This window comes from Salmo salar, chromosome 08 (assembly GCF_965601325.2).
Source record: "Salmo salar chromosome 08, fSalSal1, whole genome shotgun sequence".
NCBI lineage: Eukaryota > Metazoa > Chordata > Actinopteri > Salmoniformes > Salmonidae > Salmo > Salmo salar.
Window position 1 is genome coordinate 7,542,389 of NC_138298.1, and position 20,090 is coordinate 7,562,478.

The 20,090-nt window shown below is 48.2% G+C and overlaps 1 protein-coding gene across 3 annotated transcripts; it reads right to left on the minus strand.

Moving 5' to 3' along the window:
• Nucleotides 1-141: 141 nt before the first annotated feature.
• Nucleotides 142-19,920, minus strand: LOC106609898 (lysine-specific demethylase 2A). Of its 3 annotated transcripts, none has more exons than XM_014208943.3 (21): nucleotides 19,740-19,920; nucleotides 13,722-13,860; nucleotides 13,418-13,496; nucleotides 13,218-13,264; nucleotides 10,977-11,155; nucleotides 10,588-10,694; nucleotides 10,307-10,400; nucleotides 10,045-10,198; nucleotides 9,104-9,219; nucleotides 8,861-8,987; nucleotides 8,286-8,518; nucleotides 8,051-8,128; nucleotides 6,414-6,665; nucleotides 5,995-6,129; nucleotides 5,635-5,718; nucleotides 4,635-4,667; nucleotides 3,291-4,501; nucleotides 2,442-2,605; nucleotides 2,193-2,339; nucleotides 1,752-1,967; nucleotides 142-1,558 (listed from the first exon to the last, which is right to left on the minus strand). In XM_014208943.3, the coding sequence occupies exons 1-21, from the start codon at nucleotides 19,899-19,901 to the stop codon at nucleotides 1,377-1,379; spliced, it is 3,939 nt and encodes a 1,312-aa protein (XP_014064418.1). In that variant the 5' UTR covers nucleotides 19,902-19,920; the 3' UTR covers nucleotides 142-1,376. The 3 variants fall into 3 exon arrangements, with proteins under 3 accessions (XP_014064418.1, XP_014064419.1, XP_082834453.1); XM_014208944.3 differs by lacking the exon at nucleotides 19,740-19,920 and adding an exon at nucleotides 18,338-19,364; XM_082978327.1 differs by lacking the exons at nucleotides 10,588-10,694; nucleotides 10,977-11,155; nucleotides 13,218-13,264; ... (1 more) ...; nucleotides 13,722-13,860; nucleotides 19,740-19,920 and adding an exon at nucleotides 10,471-10,482.
• Nucleotides 19,921-20,090: the final 170 nt, after the last annotated feature.

Below are 20,090 nucleotides of genomic sequence, written 5' to 3' on the forward strand. Positions count from 1 at the left end.
TCTTCACTATTATTCTATAATGTAGAAAATAGTAAAAAGAAAAAGCCTTGAATGACTGGTGGTGTCCAAACTTTAAAAAAATGATACTGTATATGGCTACTGACCTCCATTTAATTTAAATCAAGACGTGTGCGCACAGTATTCATTGAAGATTTTTCTTGTTTTATTTCTCATTTTTTCTTGTAAAAACCACAAATGAAAAAAAAAAAAAAAAAGAATTTCTGCAAAACATTTCAGAAAATATTTATATCATTGATTGCAATGCTACAGGCATGTTCCAATCCCATTGAGCAACTGCAGTAGGGCAACCAACACAATTCACCAAGATCAAGTCTGCGCCCCAAATGGTATCCTATTCTCTATATAGTGCAGTACTTTTTCAAAAGTAGTGCACTATATTGGGACTAGGGTGACATTTGGGACGCATCCCAAGAGCCCTCCGGTTCAACACTAGCAATAACATTATGGGGGATAGAGAGGGATGAACAAAACGTTACAACTCTAAAAAGAATGACAAAGGAAAGAGATGAATACAACAGGAGGAGGAAAATATTCTGTCAAATGAGGGAATTCAAAGACTATAACGTTAAGACCTGTAGTGGCTGGTAGTGAGAAAGGGAGTCAAGTAAAACTGAAGAGAGACTATGCATTCGTCCCAAATAGCACCCTATTCCCTATATAGTGCACTACTTTTGACTAGGGCTCCATCTGGGACGCAGACTAATGAGCGATACAGTACGGTTTTCATCCAACAGAACTCACGGCTGTGAGCGTATCAAACAGAGGGGTGAGGATGGTGCGAAAAGAAGGAGGGACAGCGGGGGGGGGGGGTTCTAGGACAGGTTTGGCACCCGTTTGCATTTAATCATCCCGACGGCTCGGTTTTCCAAGGAGTCCATGGAAAGTTCAGCATCGAGTCTGGACCTAGTGGGACACACCAGTCATGTCGGAGTCTTCTCCAGTCCCCTTCCCTCTCAACCCCCTCCGAAATCTAAACCCCGATTCACTCTACCGCTTTGTGGGACCACGTCGTACAAACACCCACAGGGTTCCCATTTTCAGCCATGTAGCGTGAACAACACTAACAAGTGTCTGTGCGCTAGTCATAATTCCTAACCCGCCTAATAAACACGATGCTGCAACAGCACATTCTACCCTCTCCTTCCACCATCCCTCCATGTCTTCCTTCTATCACCCTAAGTGAGGAGTGTGAATGTCTTTTCACCTTCTTCTTGCCCTCCATTTTCTGGAGCGCTTGTTCTCCGTTTCGGGGGAGGGGTGTTTGCTGCTGCCCCTCTCTCCCCCCTGCCTGGCGTGGGGTCTGTGTGCCCCTTGCGTAGGGGTACGAACGAGAGGGGTGGGGGCGCGCGTCAGTTTTACGATATCCTCTGGATGAGTTTCTCCTCTGTCATACAGAACAGGACGCAGTGAGAGAGGTCCGAGATGAAGCCCTCACAGCCCTGCCGCGTCACACCTTTGCAGCCCCGCAGGTCCAGCAGCGCCAGGCCAGACGCCCTCTTCAGGTAGGCCAGACAGCCGTCCGTCAGCTTGTTACAGCCTGGGGGAGGAGGGGGGAGGAGGGCTTAGACACAGGTAGGAGGTGTACAACCTGTATGAAGGAAATGAGTGTGCGTGTGTGTACTTGCGAGGTTGATCTCAGGGATTGCAATAGGTGAGTGTGTGTGTACCTCCAAGGTTAATCTCTATGCATTTCATGGGATGTGTGTGTGTGTGTATATGCGTGCGACTACCTGAGAGGTTGATCTCCGTGAGTGTGTTACGTGTGTGTGTGCCGGCGGCGGTGAGCAGGCAGACGGACTGGTCGGTGAGGTCTCTGCAGTGGGCCAGGTCCAGCCTCTCTAGCAGGGGCATGTGACGGAGGATCAGCCTCAGGGTGGAGTCACTGATGTCCAGGCCGGCTAGACGCAGCACCACACAGCCACGCAGCCGAGACCGACTGTCACAACCTGCAGGGAGAGAGGGGTCAGATACAGTATGTAACACACACACACACCATTCAATACAAATACTTACTTGCCAACCCAACCACCTAAAACACTAGATTCATTTATCATCTAGATAATTCCCCAAAGAAACCACTACAGTCAAAAACACTGCTGCAGTTATAAACAGCCTGTTGGAAAAGGAGAGAGATGTAACTCCTAACACTTCAGTCAGTATTGACTAGTGACCTGGTGGTGTGACCAGGTCCCTGATCTGGGTGTCTTTGACCCCCTCTGCCCAGCGCAGGTCCAGGGTACGGAGGCACGGCAGGCTGGGGGTGGACAGGGCCGACATGGACGACCAGGAGCAACCTGCTATCATCAGCTCCTTCAGACCTGAGACAGGAGAGGGGGGGGGGGGTGGGGAAGGTCAATTCATCCTGCAATCTTCAGGTGTGTGTGTGTGTGTGTGTGTGTGTGTGTGTGTGTGTGTTCTACCTGGCAGGCGGTGTATGAGCAGGGTGATCTGTTTCTTGGACACGGGGGTCCAGGAGAGGTCCAGGGAGGTGGGCTGGCGTTTGATGATGCCCTGCAGGGCCTGGGAGGAGAGAGAGGGACAACGCGATACATCCACACCGCTCCACAGACGCTTGTCACAACTCCTACAGAGAGGGAGAGGGCAGGAAAGGAGAGGGGGAAGAGATGAGGATCTGGACACAGTCTTGTTAGATAAAGGATGGTCTCCTGTTTTTGGCTCAACAAAGCTCAAGTATTTTCCCCATCCATAAAAATGACATCCCTGTCTCATCCCCTGGTGTAAAAAAAACCCTGCTTTATGGAGAAGCCCCATAGAAAGTGCCTTTTAGTCCACAGATTACGGAGACAGTCATGCAACGTTATCGGATGAAAAATCCTAAAACTGTATTGAAGCAGAAACAGGAAATAAACTCCTTTATCTATAGAAACAATAAGTTTGGCTGGTAATTGCCAGGGAACTCAAGATGCGATATTATCGCGATGCTTCGGGGGCCGATGCGATTCTATATGGAACGCGATACTGTGATTTTAATGCGATTCGATGTTCCAAACATATTGCTCACCATTTTGCTCAGAGAGCCATGAGAAAACACGTTTTAAAATCAGCCATGGAAATAAGTGCTGAAAACAAAATTTGATCCATATTTTAAAAAGACGGAGAACAAGCTATGAAGGAAAAACGATCAAAAATATGACGATATTGTTAATACGATATATTGCCAAAAAATAATATCCCAATATGCAACTGTATAGGATTCCCCCCATGGCTGTGAATGTTACTCTAATAACAGAGGGACGGGTGTGACTCACCATTTGTACCAGGCCTTACAGACAGTCATACAGCTAGCCAGCTCAGCTCTACTCAGGTAAAGGAACACAGCCACCCACACTTCCTTCTCCCCTCCTTTCTCGTTTCCTACATCCTTGAAGGAGGGCAGCGACAAGAGCGAGGAAGGAGAGTGGGAGGTGTGGGGAGGAGGGGTGGGGGAGGCCGAGGAGTCTGAGGAGGAAGGAGAGGCAGTGTCCCTCTCCCTGTCTGCTGTGTCGCCGTGGGGATTGTTGATACGGTGACGAGGCGGCCGGCCGACTGGATTCTTGGCGGGCTGGGCCAGGCCATTGCCGGCGGCGACCATGCCGTTTTTGTGCCGCGTCTTCCCGAGGGTTTTATGCTGGGCGTAACCTGGACCGCCGCCGTGGGTTCTGGGAGACATGGCGGCCTCCAGCTTGGGCACAATGGAGCCGGGGTGGCGTTTGGCCCTGGGGGGGCGCTGTAGGGTCACGGTCAGGTACGAACCGTTTAGGAGGTCGTCGTTAAGGTCAGACACCAGGAGAACGGGAGGCTCAGGTTCAGAGTCTGACTGGTTCTCGTCGTCTTCCTCATCCTCGTCTTCATCGTCCACGTCCTCGTCCTCCCCCTCCAGGTCCCGGGCCGAGCTGTCTTCCTCATCGTCATCTTCATCGTCGTCTTCCTCGTCCGTTCTCCTCCGCCTGCGGCGTTGCCGGTGGTCTTTATGCCGGTGGTGATGCTGCGGATCTTCCTCGCTGTCGTCATCTTCATCGTCGTCGTCATCATCATCATCGTTGTCGTCCTCCTCCGACTCGTCCCTGCGTCTCTGCATCCTGGTGCCTCCCCGGAGGCGCACTCTCCCGCCTCTCTCCCTGCGCCCCCCCTCTCTGTCCCCTCGCCCCACCCCCAGCCCCCCTCTGCCACGCCTCATCTTCAGGGAGGAGTGAGGGGCCAGCCCGCTCCCACGGCCTGCCCCTCTGTGGGAGGAGCCTCTCCAAATGCCTCGCCTCCCAGTCCCGTAGCCTCTTCGAGAGGCGGAGCCACTGCCGCGAGGGCGTGGTCCGGACATCTTCCTTCCCGCGCCTCCGCCCCTGGAGCCTTCATCATCATCATCATCCTCATCATCGTCGTCGTCGTCCTCGCTGCCCGAGTCATCGTCGTCGTCTCGACTGTGACCACGGCGACGGTAGATCTTGGCGACGCGGCCGTCGAGATACGAAGTAGACTTGCGTTTCTGGAAGGAGAGAGGGAGGAAAGGAGAGAGGAAAGGAGAGAGAAAAGGAGAGGGAGCGAAGTATCCGTTAGGGTAAGGATGAAAAACGGTCTTTGGTTTAATTGAACACATTTTCATTGGCTGGCATGCTTACCGCGTGTAACATTTTATTCTTGTCCCCTTTCACCTGAAGTCAACAAAAAAAAGAAAGACATCAATGCAACAGAAATTCACTGTTCATTGAATACTGCAACATCTCTGTTGACATAATGCCTGCTGCACTGTGAAGACAGACAAGCACATTCACATCACAAGCTGCTGTTTCTCTCACTCGACCTCCGCATGCTTTGTGCTTTCGTTCAGGCTACAAAGACTTTCTGCTCCACAAATACTGTCTCATATGGACTAGACCTGGGTTCAAATAGTTGACAACCTCTAAATACTTTTGAGTTTGCCTGGAGTGCCAGATGTGCGGGATTTGCAGTTTAGGGACTATTCTATTGGAACATTAAACTAGGGAAGCTCAAAACAAGAACAGATCAAGTATTTGAAATGACTTAAACCTCAGGTCTGATATGAACCCTAAAGCAAAGCGTTCTACATTCACCCAGTATTTGTGGAGCCCAAAGCCCCACGTCTCCCCCAGCCCCTCCCCTCGTCAGTCAGAGCAGCGATAGGCGCGTGATGATGATGTAACGGGCGGGGGGGGGGAGGACGGTGGCGGCGGTAGGCCTCTCACCCTCTTCCTGCGCCCGCTTGCCCATCTCCCCGCCCGCTTGAGGCCACACTGCTGTGGTAGTAGCTGACCAGGGGAGGGAAGGGGCGCCTCTGAGGACCAGGAGGAGGGGGGGGGGTTGGGAACCAGCCCTGGGTATAGCAGTAACACTACGCCCCAGCCCTCGTCCCCCAACCCAGGAGCAGAGCCTGGCTCCATGGAGACCCCTAGAGGCCCCTGGGAGGAGGAGAGGGCGGCGGGGGGGAGGGGGCTCGCGCCGACGGACGCCCCGCTGTCGTCATCATCATCGGTACCCGAAGACTGACACACAGCACAGGGAGAGAGTCACGGCCGTTAGCTAGCCGGGACACAGTGTGTGAGAGAGAGAGAGAGCGTGTGTGAGAGAGAGAGCGTGTGTAGATAAAAGAGGAGGGTCTACCTCAGTGTCGGTGATTCCCAAAACACATTTGGGACACTCCCAGCAGCTGGGCAGATCTGTGTTCACCACTCCCTCCCCTGTCACCTAGAGAGACAGAGAGAGAGAGAGAGGTGGAGGGAGAGAGAAAAGGATGGTTAGAGGTGTGTAGAGCATTTTGTTTGAGAACAAAGAGGTAAGAGGGAGAGTTTAACCTTCATCTGTACTGATGTCATCAGACAACAACAAAGTGATTGTGTGTGTGGTCATGTGTGTTTGAATGCTGATTAGATTGCGAGAGCTCTGGTGACTACGATGTACTTATGGCTAATGAAGCTGAAACCTGAAGGTAGGGTATAGTTTGAGGAGTGTGTCGGGGGTTACCTTGAGGCAGGCGGGATGGGCGATCTGGGCACAGTTGGAACACTCCATGAGGGTGAGGGCGAAGACTGGCCCCTCTCCTCCCTCCTGGTTCCCCTCTCCACAGAGCTCACACACCACTGACAGGGGCAGACCCGGCTGGGGGGGGGGAGGGGGGGGGGGGGGGGGGGAAGAGGAGTTAATACACAAACTAGTATATTCTGTCAGAATGAAAACACACACACAGTATACTAGCTGGGAAACAGAGGTAAAGAGTAAGGACACAGGCATCAAAGCCAAGCAGTAAGTGACACACACAGCTAGCAGAGGGAGAGTGACAATGCTTCTACTGTACAAATGAGACAGCTCACACACACCACCCCCCCCCCCCCCACAACAAACCCCGCCCCCCCCCCCCCCCCCCCCCCCCCCCCTTCGCTCACCGCCAGACACTGTCGGAGCACGCAGGTCTGTTTCAGTTTCCCCGGCCCGCCGAACTTCTTCATGTCCCTGCAGAAGTTACAGTCCCCGCACTCCGTCCTGACGCACGCCTCACAGCGCTTACACCGCACGCGCCGCCGCCGCAGCACGGACATGGAGGAGGCGGGCTTCTGGGGCCGCGGGGTCACCACCGTGGCAGACAGCTTGGGACGAGCCACCGGGGGAGGAGGGGGAGGAGGCTGGTACCACGACGGCTGGAAGGGTGAGGGGGGGGGGATGAGAAGGAATGGGATAAAGGTCAATTCAAAGTTTTAGGGGGGGGCGAAGGAAGGCAACAGTCCAGCACTAGGCTTAATTTGTCTCTGGAAAAGCATCCCTCTGTGGATTAAATGACCCTTCGATTTGGGAGTCAGATAAGTAGATGGATTTTAAGGGTTTGAGGTGTGGAGCAGTCTAAAAAGGTGGCATAATTGCGTCTCATCTTACGACAATGTACAGTACGTGTGTGTTAACCCTTCAGACTTGTGGGTAGAGGCCTATACGGACAGGGCTACATTGAAATGGTTCTTACAGAACAACCATTAAAAGCATATTCATAAGAATGGTAGCAACAGTTATTGGTTATTATGGAAAAATTATTCAACCAAAGTTGAAGACAACAGTTCACCTGACAAGGTTGAATCCAAACATTAAGCTTGATTTTATGTGCATTTTACATTTCCTGTAATCTGGATACTTCGGTAACATAATAAAAAATTTATTATTTAATTCAATGCACTTTTATGTGAAGAGTCTTCCAACTATAAAAACGTCCTTTTTGAGCTCTCCTAGCTGTGCCGTTGAGGAACTAGAGCAAGCACACTTGTAGTTGTTTCGTTTGGAACACAACCCTGCATCCCCAACATCACACAATTACTGTTGTGGTTCACGCTGTCCAAAAACATCATTATAAACTGCAGTCTGGGTCAGGTGGGCATCATTTGAACACTTGTTTCTATTGCCAACATGACTAGCTAAGACCTAAAATACGATCTTAGTGTTTGGCGTTCACACGGCAATTCAGAGAAACGGATCGGAATTGTCGGTGTGCGTAGGACGGAGTGCATTCGTGTGCGTGATACGCCAAATATTTTCTTCACAATAAACAAACACAGGCTCATTCTGTTCAGAACAGGGTATGACACCATGCCATCTTGTAACTGTACATCAGTGATCAGAGACGTTGACACTTTATATGACATGAGTTTGTGAAGGAAATGACCTTCACATGGAATTGTGAAGGTCACATTTGGACTCACAGGTGTTTGGCTCGCTTGTATGACGTCAAAGCGGTATTTATTATCGTCCTCAACATTTCATCTTTCAAAATACATTGAGTCCTCATAATTTAAAAGCATTTCTGTCTCTCAGACCCCCCCCCCCCCCCAAAAAGAAAATAGGAGGGGTGGGGGTCAACGTCGTGCGGTGCTCAAGTTAATAACGGCTGTCAGGAGCTGTGAAGCGGAGAACCTGAACTCTGACGTCAGGTACAGCATGTTACCGTACAGCCGCTGGCGTCCCAAACCTGCCAATCTGAACCCGTTTGAGTGTAAACGATTACTATGAGCATGTGACTGAATGTGGCGCGTGTCCTTCTCACCCTAGTGGGCCACTTGACGATGGGCTTTCCAGTGTAGGACAGTTTGGGGATGTCATTAGCATGCTCCTTCAGCAGGGCCTTAGAGAAGACAAGAAGGTTAATACATGACACACACACTTTATAAAACATGCCATTCCACAGACGCTTTTATCTAAAGTGACTTAGTCACGCGTGCATCCATTTTGATATTAGGATATGTAACTGTCAGACACAACCCTACCCAACCAGCACTCACCCTGATGTCGTGCAGCAGCGCGGGAGCATTGTGTATGCCCGCCGGGACACAGTTCTTCTGTGAGGGCAGTGACTCCAGCTTCCCCAGCAGGTTCCACAGCCCCTCCAGCTCAAAGGGCGTCAGGTGAACTTTCACCCCGGGCTTAGAGCCCCGCGTCGGGGGAGCCTCCTCTTCATCCTCCTTCTGGGTGTGGCCGTTGACTGACTCACAGGTGGAGGGGTCTCTCGTAAGACCTGGAGGGAGGGAGGGAGGGACGGACGGACAGATTAAGAGGTGGAGCTGGAAAGAGAAGACACTTCACAGAGCAAGTCAAGGTTTGTAGTCTAACACGTAATACGGAGGACGCACGGCTCAAGTTATAGATCTTGTGTTGTCATTCAAACGTAATCACCTAATATAGAGTAATGATGGTTAGAGAAGTGTTGAGAGAGAGGGGGGTGAGAGAGGGGGGGGGGGGTGAGAGAGAGGGAGGAGGGTTGTGAGAGAGAGGGAGGGAGGAGGGGGTGAGAGAAAGAGCGAGAACAGAGAAACAAAGAGAGAGACAGAAACAGAGAGAGGGTAGTGTTGGCACTGACCGATGCCCAGGGAGTGTTTCTGGAAATCAGGCGTGAGGTAGGAGGTGTTGGTCAGACTGAAGAGGTATCTCTCCAATACGTACCAACACATCTCATAGTAGAACGGGTAACGGAACTTAGCTGGTACCTGCACAGACACCAAGCTCAACTTATTAGTAACTTCCACTACATACATAGGAACTTCTCTTCTACGAGTGCTCAGGAATAAAAACAGAGGAGAGAGAGAGAGTGTGTCTGACCCACCCGTGTCCTGTCCTCGATGCTGTAGATGTTGAGTTGCATGGGGATGTTGAAGCTGTGGAGGAAGTTTCCCCCAAACACCAGGGTGTCCACTGGAGTGTAGACCGCATGGATCCAACCTGACAGGACAAACAAAGATAAACATTAGAAACAGGAAAACACCACTAGGTTCAAACGGTTAAATATCTGTATGTGCCAAAGAACAAGTACAATTCAAAGTGTATTTATTATGGATCCCCATTTATTTATTATGGATCCCCAGCAGCTATTCTTCCTGGGGTCGAGCAAAATTAAGGCAGTTATACATTTTTTTTTAAACATTACAATATACAGTGAGGGAAAGAAGTATTTGATCCCCTGCTGATTTTGTACATTTGCCCACTGACAAAGAAATGATCAGTCTATAATTTTAATGGTAGGTTTAATTGAACAGTGAGAGACAGAAGGGGACAGCACAACTTCACCGCATCAAAGGGACGATGGACAGGGCCATGTACTGTCAAATCTTGGGTGAGAACCTCCTTCCCTCAGCCAGGGCATTGAAAATGGGTCGTGGATGGGTATTCCAGCATGACAATGACCCAAAACACACGGCCAAGGCAACAAAGGAGTGGCTCAAGAAGAAGCACATTAAGGACCTGGAGTGGCCTAGCCAGTCTCCAGACCTTAATCCCATAGAAAATCTGTGGAGGGAGCTGAAGGTTCGAGTTGCCAAACGTCAGCCTCGAAACCTTAATGACTTGGAGAAGATCTGCAAAGAGGAGTGGGACAAAATCCCTCCTGAGATGTGTGCAAACCTGGTGGCCAACTACAAGAAACGTCTGACCTCTGATTGCCAACAACGGTTTTGCCACCAAGTACTAAGTCATGTTTTGCATAGGGGTCAAATACTTATTTCCCCTCACTGTATGTACACCAGATTTCACTACATATTAAGTGGGTACCTGAAGGGATCATGAAGGTATAGCCCTGCTTCAGCTCTATCCTCTGACAGTCCTGGGCCTTGTCTCCCAGGAAGATGTCTCCCTGTTTCCCTGACAACACCCAGTCCTCATACAGCTCCAGGTTCTGAGGCGTGGGCGGGATTAGCCAGAACACCTGACAGGAAGTAAAGGGTCAGAGGTAAGAAGTGAGAGGAAACAAGAGTCGCTCTTACGCGAGTCAAGTCCAAGTCGTACAGTGTGAGTTCAAGTCTTTCGCTCTTACCTTGCCACCCCGCAGTATGTGGTACCAGACCGAGGAACCTCCGAAGTCGATGTGGAAGTCCGTGTAGCAGCCCTGCACACTCATTAGACAGTACCTGGAACGGAGGTTGGAGGAGGGAAAAGAAGGGGGAAGGAGAATGCAGTTGATGAGGGAGAGGGTCTCACTTCTGCACTTTGGGGTACGGCATGTCTGTGATGGGAGTTGAAGCCTGCAGACCCTGGTCAATAGTTGGCACCCTATTCCCTACGTAGTGCACATTTGGGGACACATTTGAGCCTTACTTCTGCACTTTGGGGTACTGCATGTCTGTGATGGAGTTGGTGGAGTCTCTCTGTCGCTCCTTCAGGTGCCGAGGCCACATGTTGTCCACCCAGTCTATGATGTCCACCTGATAGGACACACAGGAGGAGGTAAGAACAGACAGCAGGGTGTGTGTGTGTGCCAAAATGCATTTGTGTGTCTGCGTGCTAATATGCCTATATGTGTGTGTGTCTCAGACTGGCAAACACGGGCCTCCGGATCAGGTTCGTCAGCTTGGTGTGTGAGCGTGTCCGTGCGTTCCTATCTATCTATGTATCTATGTATCTATGTATGTATGTATGTATGTATGTATGTATGTATGTATGTATGTATGTATGTATGTATGTATGTATGCATGTATCAGACTGACTGATGTAGGCCTCTGGACCAGGTTCTCCAGTTTGGTGTGACTAAACTCCAGGCTGATGACGTTGTAGAGTTTGTCCCTCTGGGAGGGGGGCGTCTCGTAGTAACGTCTCCACTGGGCCATAGACATCTCTATACCCTTCTGAGTGCTCACATCCATCACGTCGATCATACGCCTGCTGCCTGGGAGAGCCAAGGAGGGGGAGAGAGAGAGAGAGAGAGGGGGGGGGGGGGGGGGGGCAGACAGATGGGTGATATGTTGAGGGAGGAACAAAGGAGAGAAATAGGAGACAGACAAAAAGGTGAGAGGAGGAAAAGGTAAGAGAGTATTTAGTATTTTATTGGGATCCCCATTAACTGTTGCTGAAGCAGCAGCGACTCTTCCTGAACATGAAATAATACAGAACATCAAGACAAGAAGAGCTCAAGGGCTGAACGACACCAATTTAAAATGAGAATAGGACAACAAAAGAGTCCTACTGAGAAATACCCACACATCAGTACATGTACAGTGCATTCTAAAAGTATTCAGACACGTTGCCTTTTTCCACTTTTTGTAACGTTACAGCCTTACTCACAAATGGATCAAATCTACACACAATACCCCATAATGGCAAAGCAAAAACAGCTTTAGAATTTTTTGCTAATTTATTAAAAATAAAACAGAAATACCTTATTTACATAAGTATTCAGACCCTTTGCTAAGAGACTTGAAATTGAGCTCAGGTGCATCCTGTTTCCATTGATCATCCTTGAGATGTTTCTACAACTTGATTGGAGTCCACCTGTGGTAAATTCAATTGATTGGACATGATTTGGAAAGGCACACACCTGTCTATATACGGTCCCACAGTGGACAGTACATGTCAGAGCATAAACCAAGCCATGAGGTCGAAGGAATTGTCTGTAGAGCTCCGATTGTGTCGAGGCACAGATCTGGAGAAGGGTACCAAAACATTCCTGCAGCATTATAGGTCCTCAATAACACAGTGGCCTCCCTCATTCTTAAATGGAAGAAGTTTGGAACCATCAAGACTCTTCCTAGAGCTGGCTGCCCAGCCAAACTGAGTAATCGGGGGAGAAGGGCCTTGGTCAGGGATGTGACCAAGAACCAAAGTCACCAACAGAGCTCGAATTCCTCTGTGGAGATGGGAGGATCTTCCAGAAGGACAGCCATCTCTGCAGCACTCCACCAATCAGGCCTTTATAGTAGAGTGGCGAGACGGAAGCCACTCCTCAGTAAATGGCACATGACATCCCACTTGGTGTTTGCCACAAGGCACCTAAAGGAATCTCAGACCATGAGAAACAAGATTATCTTATGATGAAATCAAGATTGAACTCTTTGGCCTGAATGCCAAGCGTCACGTCTGGAGGAAACCTGGCACCATCCCTACGGTGAAGCATGGTGGTAGCAGCAGCATGCTGTGAGGATGTTTTTCAACGGCGGGGAGGATCTGCAGAGATCAATGGGAGAAACTCACCAAATAAAGGTGTGCCAAGCTTGTAGCGTCATACCCATATATGCATAAAAACCTGTTTTTGCTTTTTCATTATGGGGTATTTAATCAATTTTAGAATACGGCTGTAACGTGATAAAATGTGGGAAAAGTGAAGGGGTCTGAATACTGGCTATCAGTTTATTAGGTCAGATGGGGAGAGGCCTTGTTCTGTGAGGTGTTGTTCTGAAGCATTTTTTTGCGGTTTGCTTGAGTCATTTGAGATGGGTGTTCCATTAAATAATGGCTCTATAGAATACTGTGCGTTGCCTTGAATTTGTTCTGGATTTGGGGACTGAAGAGACCCCTGGTGGCATGTCTGGTGGGTAAGTACGCCTGTCAGAGCTATATGGAAATAGTTTATACAGACAATTTGGAAATTAACAATATTTCTCACAAGAATTGATGCAGTCAATCCCTCCTGTACTTTGGGCAGAGAGAGACTGACATGCAGATGGTTCTGCTCTGCTCTGGGCCAGCTGCAGATTTTCTAAGTCCTTCTTTGCAGCACTTGACCATATCACTATTAGATCAAACTAGAGCCTGCAGGCTTGTTTGGTCGACTGTGGTGTTAAAAACGGGAGGGAGGGAAATAAAGGAGATGTAAATGAGGGAGTGTTAAAAAAGACAAAAGAAACAGAGGAAGAGAGTTAGCATAGAAAGAGTGTGGGTGAAGAAGATAAATTGGGAAAAAAAAGGGAAGAGGCGTGTTTGGATAGAAACACCGGAGGAGGGTGGAATCTTACCAACAAATATCTTGACGTCATTCACACTGAAGTCTGGATCTGGCATCCTTTAGAGAGCACAACAAAGCAAAACAAACCGGGGTTACATATTACTCATGGAGACTTACAGACTAATGCAACTTCAGCCATTCTAACTGCCCCAGAGAGAATTAAGGAAGTGTCTTTCCAACAGAGTTTGGAGGGGGAAGAGGAGGACGTACTTGATGCCCAGTCCGTCTGGCTTCTCAAAGATGATCGGGTCCCTCAATCCACCTCTTTGGATGTACTCAAACGTGAGGTCTGGAAAAACCACACACGATAATCCATAAACTAAACAGGAATCCTCAAAGCTACTCAAGTTTGTAACCCTATAGCATGCTACTACTGTCAAAAGAAGTGCATTATATAGGGAATAGGGTGTAATTTCAGACACAGCCAATGTCTCCAATATTTAGCCACAGCCAAACCCTCCACTGTAGAAGGACATATAGATATAGGATTACGATGACCCCCCCCAACGCTGACCTTTCCCCTCCATGCGTTTCACCCTGTCTGAGGTGAACCTCTCGCTCCTCAACTTCTCCTCCAGGTCAAAGGTCCTCTTCCCCTCGATCTCGTCATCCGAGATACCATCGTCATGGTAGCGCCTCCTCGTGCCCGACCGCTGGAGTGAGGAGGAAAAAGAGGGGGAAGAGGGGAGAGAGGAGGAGCAAAATAGAATAGGAATGTGAGGAAGAGGGAATAAAGAGCAGAGATTTACCTCAATGTGTTCAGCAGCTGTATACCCTTTAAATCCCATCTAGCACCATTTTAGGGTATTTACGGTACTTCTGTAATAGTTAGGCTTAATACTTCTAGGTTCTTTAAGGTATTTTTGTAACATGTAACGCTACTTAAAGACAGCAGCGTTAACAATGCTCCCACACAGTTACCTGCTGCTCCCTCCTACAAAAATAAACCTGCTCTCGTGCCAAGAGATTGAAGATTCAATACAACACCACACACTGGGGCAAGGAAGAATGAACATACCCACACAAACCCATATCAAACACAGAACACTGATGTTCAGAATAGGGTATCAATTCTCTAATGTAGCCCATCAAACTAATTTCCCCTCACAATGACTCTCCCTTCTCTCAGGGATGGGGGGATAAAGAGAGAGGGAGAGAAAGAACAGGGGGAGGTGGGTACTTGGAGCCTTTCTTTACCCAGTGCTTCAAGGGCACAACTGATGATAGAAGGATAATTCCCCCTCCCCTTCCCCCTGCTCAATATTGTCCCCCATCCCCACTACTATCTGTCAGCCGGGAAAGCTTGATGCTTCATTGATGGTGGTGCTCCTCCATCTTTCCACTCCTGGACAACAATTGCCAGGCTAACCATCTAGAAAATGTAAAGTCCAATGAAATTTCAACCTAGGTTTATAAGATATCAGGTAGAAGTCCATAGATTTAATGTTTGTAAAGCAGCTGGCAACGCAAGTTCAAGAGGACACATAAAATGGGTAAATATGAGCAAAAACATATTTAGTTATCCAATGTCCGCCCCCACTCATCATCCTCAAGAACACATGCTAGGTTATAGTAAACCCCCTTTTAGTGTCCATCCATTCTCACCACCTTGCATTGGGTTGACAGCTTCCAATGATTGAACTCACCATGCTTTTTTCAAAAAACCTAGGTAGGTAATAACATAAAAGCAATCTGGCTGACATGTAGGCCCCCATAAAATCGTTTATTTATGGCCTGAATCCACACTCTTTCCCCCAAATTCCATTTTCTCCGTTTTGTTTTTCCATGTTCCCGTGAAACATCCCCCCCCAGGTTTAAAAAAAAAAGAAATACAACAACATTTTATGTTCTAAGTGCACAACAATGGATACACCACATTAGGAGACTACTTTTGAGGTCTTGGAAAAATCATGGGTGTAGTTACCCTTTAAAGCAAGTGCGCATGCCCTTTGGTTAACAGTGTTTCTGTAGCGCTCATGTGATTGCAGAGTCTGCAAAAACAAACGGTCATTGGATTGACGCAAATAATCATGATATCATTCTGCCAGAAAGGCAGAGGCTACTTTTCAGTTAACGTTTAACTGATAAGGTTTTTTTGGGAAAGCCTGTCCATCTACCAGCAGATGGTTATCATTAGCAGTATCGCTAACAGCGACACAAAGTGGACCAGGGAGTGGGCGAGGGGGGGTTCCAGCAGCCCAGAGCTCAGTGACAACAATAAGAGATGTCGGAGAACGCAATCTCTCCGCCCGTCTCACACACACCTCTAAAACATCCTCAGCCGGCCCTGAACACACACACACCTCTAAACATCTTCAGCCTGAACATAAAACACACACACACACACAACTCCTTGCGAACACCGCACAATGTGAAACGACCTCGCTGTACTGTCCACCAGTCAGCCACAAGCCAATGCCACTCCACAGCAGGACATTAAACAGCACTGGTATCCACCGCTGTAGAAGCCAAATCAGTCACACCGGATGCAGCACGAGGCACCTGCCCTACCTCCAATATCTCACTGCCCATCTGCCAGCCGCCGCAATCCTCCTTGGCTCCGGGCAGCCCAGCCCTTCAAAAAGACAACCCCGGCCCAGTGAATTCAAAATCCATTATCCATCTTTAAGCCAGGTTTGAGGAGAGAGCTTTGTTCCATTCAGGCGCTTTGGTAGAGGAGACTGACAACAGCATTGCAGTGAATTGCAGCGAGCGGTGTAATGCAGCGCGCCAGTCCGTCTGTGCTCCCCTGGGCCGGTGCCCAGTACAGCGGACAGTGGCTGTGTGTGCCCAAATGGCTCCCTAGATAATGCACTACGTAGGGAATAGGGTGCCATTGGAGACACAGACAGTGACACAGCATACTGTCTCTCAGCGACGCACTACGCTGCCACAGCACCCGGCGAAACCAACAACCTTTAACGGAGACATCACACAGACCAGCTGCTGGTCACACACAAACACACCGCAGTGTCCAGCTCCACCTAGTATTCCCAAGGCGGGAATTCGGCTTGCATGACGACAAACTCTAGAGAGAGAAACAGTCTGGAGGGGTGCGAGAGGGATCCGTCTGGGAGATGCCTTGGCTGGGGAACGACGGACAGCCAGGGCCCCTGTCTAGATCAACTCCTGGGTCTCCTGGCCGCCCACTCACTCAGCTACTGAAGAAACAATGGACGGCCCTGAGCTACACAATCACACCACGACGCCTGAGCAACCAGAGTGGGTAAGGGCCGACGCAGTATCTAACCGCATTGTCCATGTTTATTATCAAAGATCATCGCCAAAAGACGGGTTTCGGAGCCAGTACAAGCAGGTTTACAGATGCTCTCTCTCCCCCTCACTGCAGCAATCCAGTATCCTCTGTTTTTCCTCTCCATTTTATTCTATTTCTCTCCTTTTCTCTTGCCCTTTCCCTCGCTTGCAGTGCGCCTTGGGGAATCCTGTGGGATGGAGAGAGACTCGACACACCTCGCACCTTCAGTGTCACCATTACATCCCTCTTCCTCTCTTTATCCTTCTTCCTCCTCTTTTCCCACATCCCTTCATCCCTGGCGTAGTGCAGCAGCATCTCTGTTCGCCATCCTCCGCTCCCCCCGCCTCTCTTTTTAGAGAAAAAGAGGCCTGCGGTCTATCCAGCTCTGTCATCCTTTCGCCTCTGCAGTGTCCCCCCCCCCCCCCACCCCTGCTCACATGGCCAGTCAGGCAGCCAGCCTCTCCAGTAACCTCTCCTCTCGCTTCACACAGAGCAGACAGCGTGCTCTCACCAGTGTTCTCTCCACTCACACACTCCAATTCTCCTGTTTCATCACTTACACCGTTGGACTCCATGCAATATGCCTTCTGGAATTGCATGGCTCAAAGTACAGGCAAAGGAAAAGAGCTCCCTCCCTAACAGACCAGAGGCTAAGAGATGTAGACCTGACCACTACTGCCTAAATCTCTAACTATTCATAATTGATACAACTTTATCTCTGCATCAGAGGAGTGATGCTGCCTGGCTACTGCTCTGAGCGATACATGTTCTGCTTCTGCTCCTACAAACGTGACTATCGTCTCAAACTCAACTTTAACAATCACAACACACACACCTCCATTGTACATTATAGACAAAACGTCCACGGTCCATTGTCTAGTAACAGCCTTTTTATGTCACCTCACCTGTAACTATCCAGATTCTACACAGTCAGGTAGGCTGAGACCCTAGTCACCCTACTAAACCCTGCAGAAAAGATTCAAATTCTCTCAACAGGCGTGAAGCCAAGGATACTCCTGTCTGATACCCTGAACAAACCAGAAATGCAATTACAATCACATGCAAAAAAATAAAATAAAAAATAAGATTACTCACCTCAAACCCATCAATCAATAATCTTATCTGGCATGTTGGACCCTCAATCAAAAACACACCATGTAACAAAAATGTGCAATATTCCTTTTCAAGGATTTAACTAGATCAGACACTAATCCCAGCCATTGCCCAACCCAACCCTGTGTTCACTGCTCCAGACAGAGTTGATCTGGTCCTCTTTAACCAAATGTCTTCTGCTCGGTTTGTTTTTACAATGTTTTGGTGCGACTGTGACATGATGCACACTCCTGGCAGGGTTTAACCCCCCCTAACAATGGACACATGAACCTGGCTCGTCTTAAATGACACCCGCTTCCCTTTATAATGCACTACTTTTGACCAAAAAGCCTGTTTTCCGTGCTCTCTCAAATTACAGTCAAGAGTGCCAATCTGGACTACATGACACCATCAAGCAAGACAAGTCAGAGACAAACTTCTCAGCTTTTTGGTATTGGACACAAATTAAATTGTTACTTAGGGGGAAAAAACACTACAGTTATTCCCATAACCTAAATTATGAAGTACTGGCAGACGAGTAACGTATTAACACACTTCCTCTGACTGTTTTTACAATCCCAACCCATATGTATAGTTTAAAAACACACACCATATAATTAAATATCCATACTGCGCACCTTTCAATATAGTTAATAACTACCGGTAGTCCATGCCATTTCAGATCGTTCATCACCAACGTCTAACGTAACGGTAGCTAAGAACTCTCACTACAGACAAAACAGGGAGACATTGAAATAACGCTGGGCCAACTAGTTACTTACCAGTCGCTTGCTGAATCGTGGTCGACGCTTATCTTCCATGTTTTATGACTGTCACTTGAGACAGTGGACTGCTTTGGTAGGCGGTTCGCCGATACACGTGGGTACCTGACTGCGCTGTCAAGCTGCTGAACACAACTAGATCGTGATTGGAAATATAGTTTGACTTTATTTGACAGAGCTAATTTAACTTAAACAATACACTACTAGAAATTAGCTACGTCTACTGTCACTTGCGGGTTAAAATAGCCTTTCAAATCGGACAAACTACATCTAAAATACAGTCAGCAACGTAGCCAAGTTAATACATTTTGACTTGATTAAAAAACACCGTACGAATAAAGAGCGTTTACACATTGTAACGTTTTTTGTTGTTGTTACAGCTAACGGTAGATAATTACCACTAGGACATAGCTAGTGAAATAGTGGAGGCTAGCTATCCCCCACTAAAGGGAAGCATTGTTGTCGATCACCAAAACAAAACCCTAATCGAGAGAATGGGATCAACAAGTTTTAGTTTGTGTTTATTGCGCCAATATTGCATTTGGGATTATAGTGTGGTTCATTATCTAGCGTTTAGCGTGTTATAGCTAAAGTTAGCTATAGAGTGTAGCTTACTATTGATACAATTTAGACACTTGTCTGGCTAGTTTTAGGGGGGGTGAGGGGGGGGGGGGGGGGTTACCAGTCCTGGGTTATTTGCGGCAAGTAACGTTAGTTCACACACATTTTCTTATGCTGAACAATAAACTATTAGCTAAACTAAAACGAACGTCCGAGTTTAAAATGCAACAGCAGACAGCAAGCAATCTATTATTTCCAAGGGAACTTTCCGTTGTGTCTTTTGGAAAACTCCACCCAAAGAGTTTAGGAAATCGTTAAAATCGGGTAATAAATGACAATTAAGTTCTGTTAAAATCGACAGAGAACGCTGGTTTAAATCGCAGTTTTATATGTATAATATCCGATAAAGTCGGCGGTCAGCCATCCGCCGCCATTTTCATCTCGTCACAAAACGCCACTAGTTTCTCAAGACCCGCCTACTACAACAAAATCGTCCAACGACAGCAAAGCCGGTGAGGCGCTAAATGGTCGGTAATTATGTCACTCAGAAATACATTGTCGATAGGGATTGGACAAACATACAACAAAAAGTGTAAACGACACGTGAATGACCAATTACATTGCAAGTTATTGGACGACTCGAACTCCAATTGGCGACCATTTTGCTACCATCTTCAGAGGAGAATAATAATTGGTCAACATACAAAAGGGGTCAGTAAGGCAGCCAATGAACTATCACGCAATTCAGACATCGTGTTACCCAACTCAACCTTACAAAAATTGATAGACCTGCCATACAACTTATGAACCCTTAAAAATCAAATGTATTTCTGTTACACACCACCATGATTGAGTAGAACTGTTCAAGGACGGTCGACCGGCCCAGTCTGCGTAGTCTGCTTCCTTGCTTCTGCTGTGTCTTGACTCCCGGAGCTTTGCATTGCTGAGACACGTTTTCTGGGAAGCTACTTCTGTCTTGGGTTGCTACAGCAAAGCCGCCCATTCATGGCAGTTGTAATCCGGAAGCGGCTGTCTATTGGTCCCACAGTTGGGTGGATGGCAGCAATTGGAGGCTTTGGCCTGTCAATTAAACAATATACAGACGGCGAGAGATGTCAAAGGCAATCCGTTTCGTTTCATTTTCTATTTTTCAAAGCAGTTTAAAATAATTGAATAATGAAAACTTACAAAT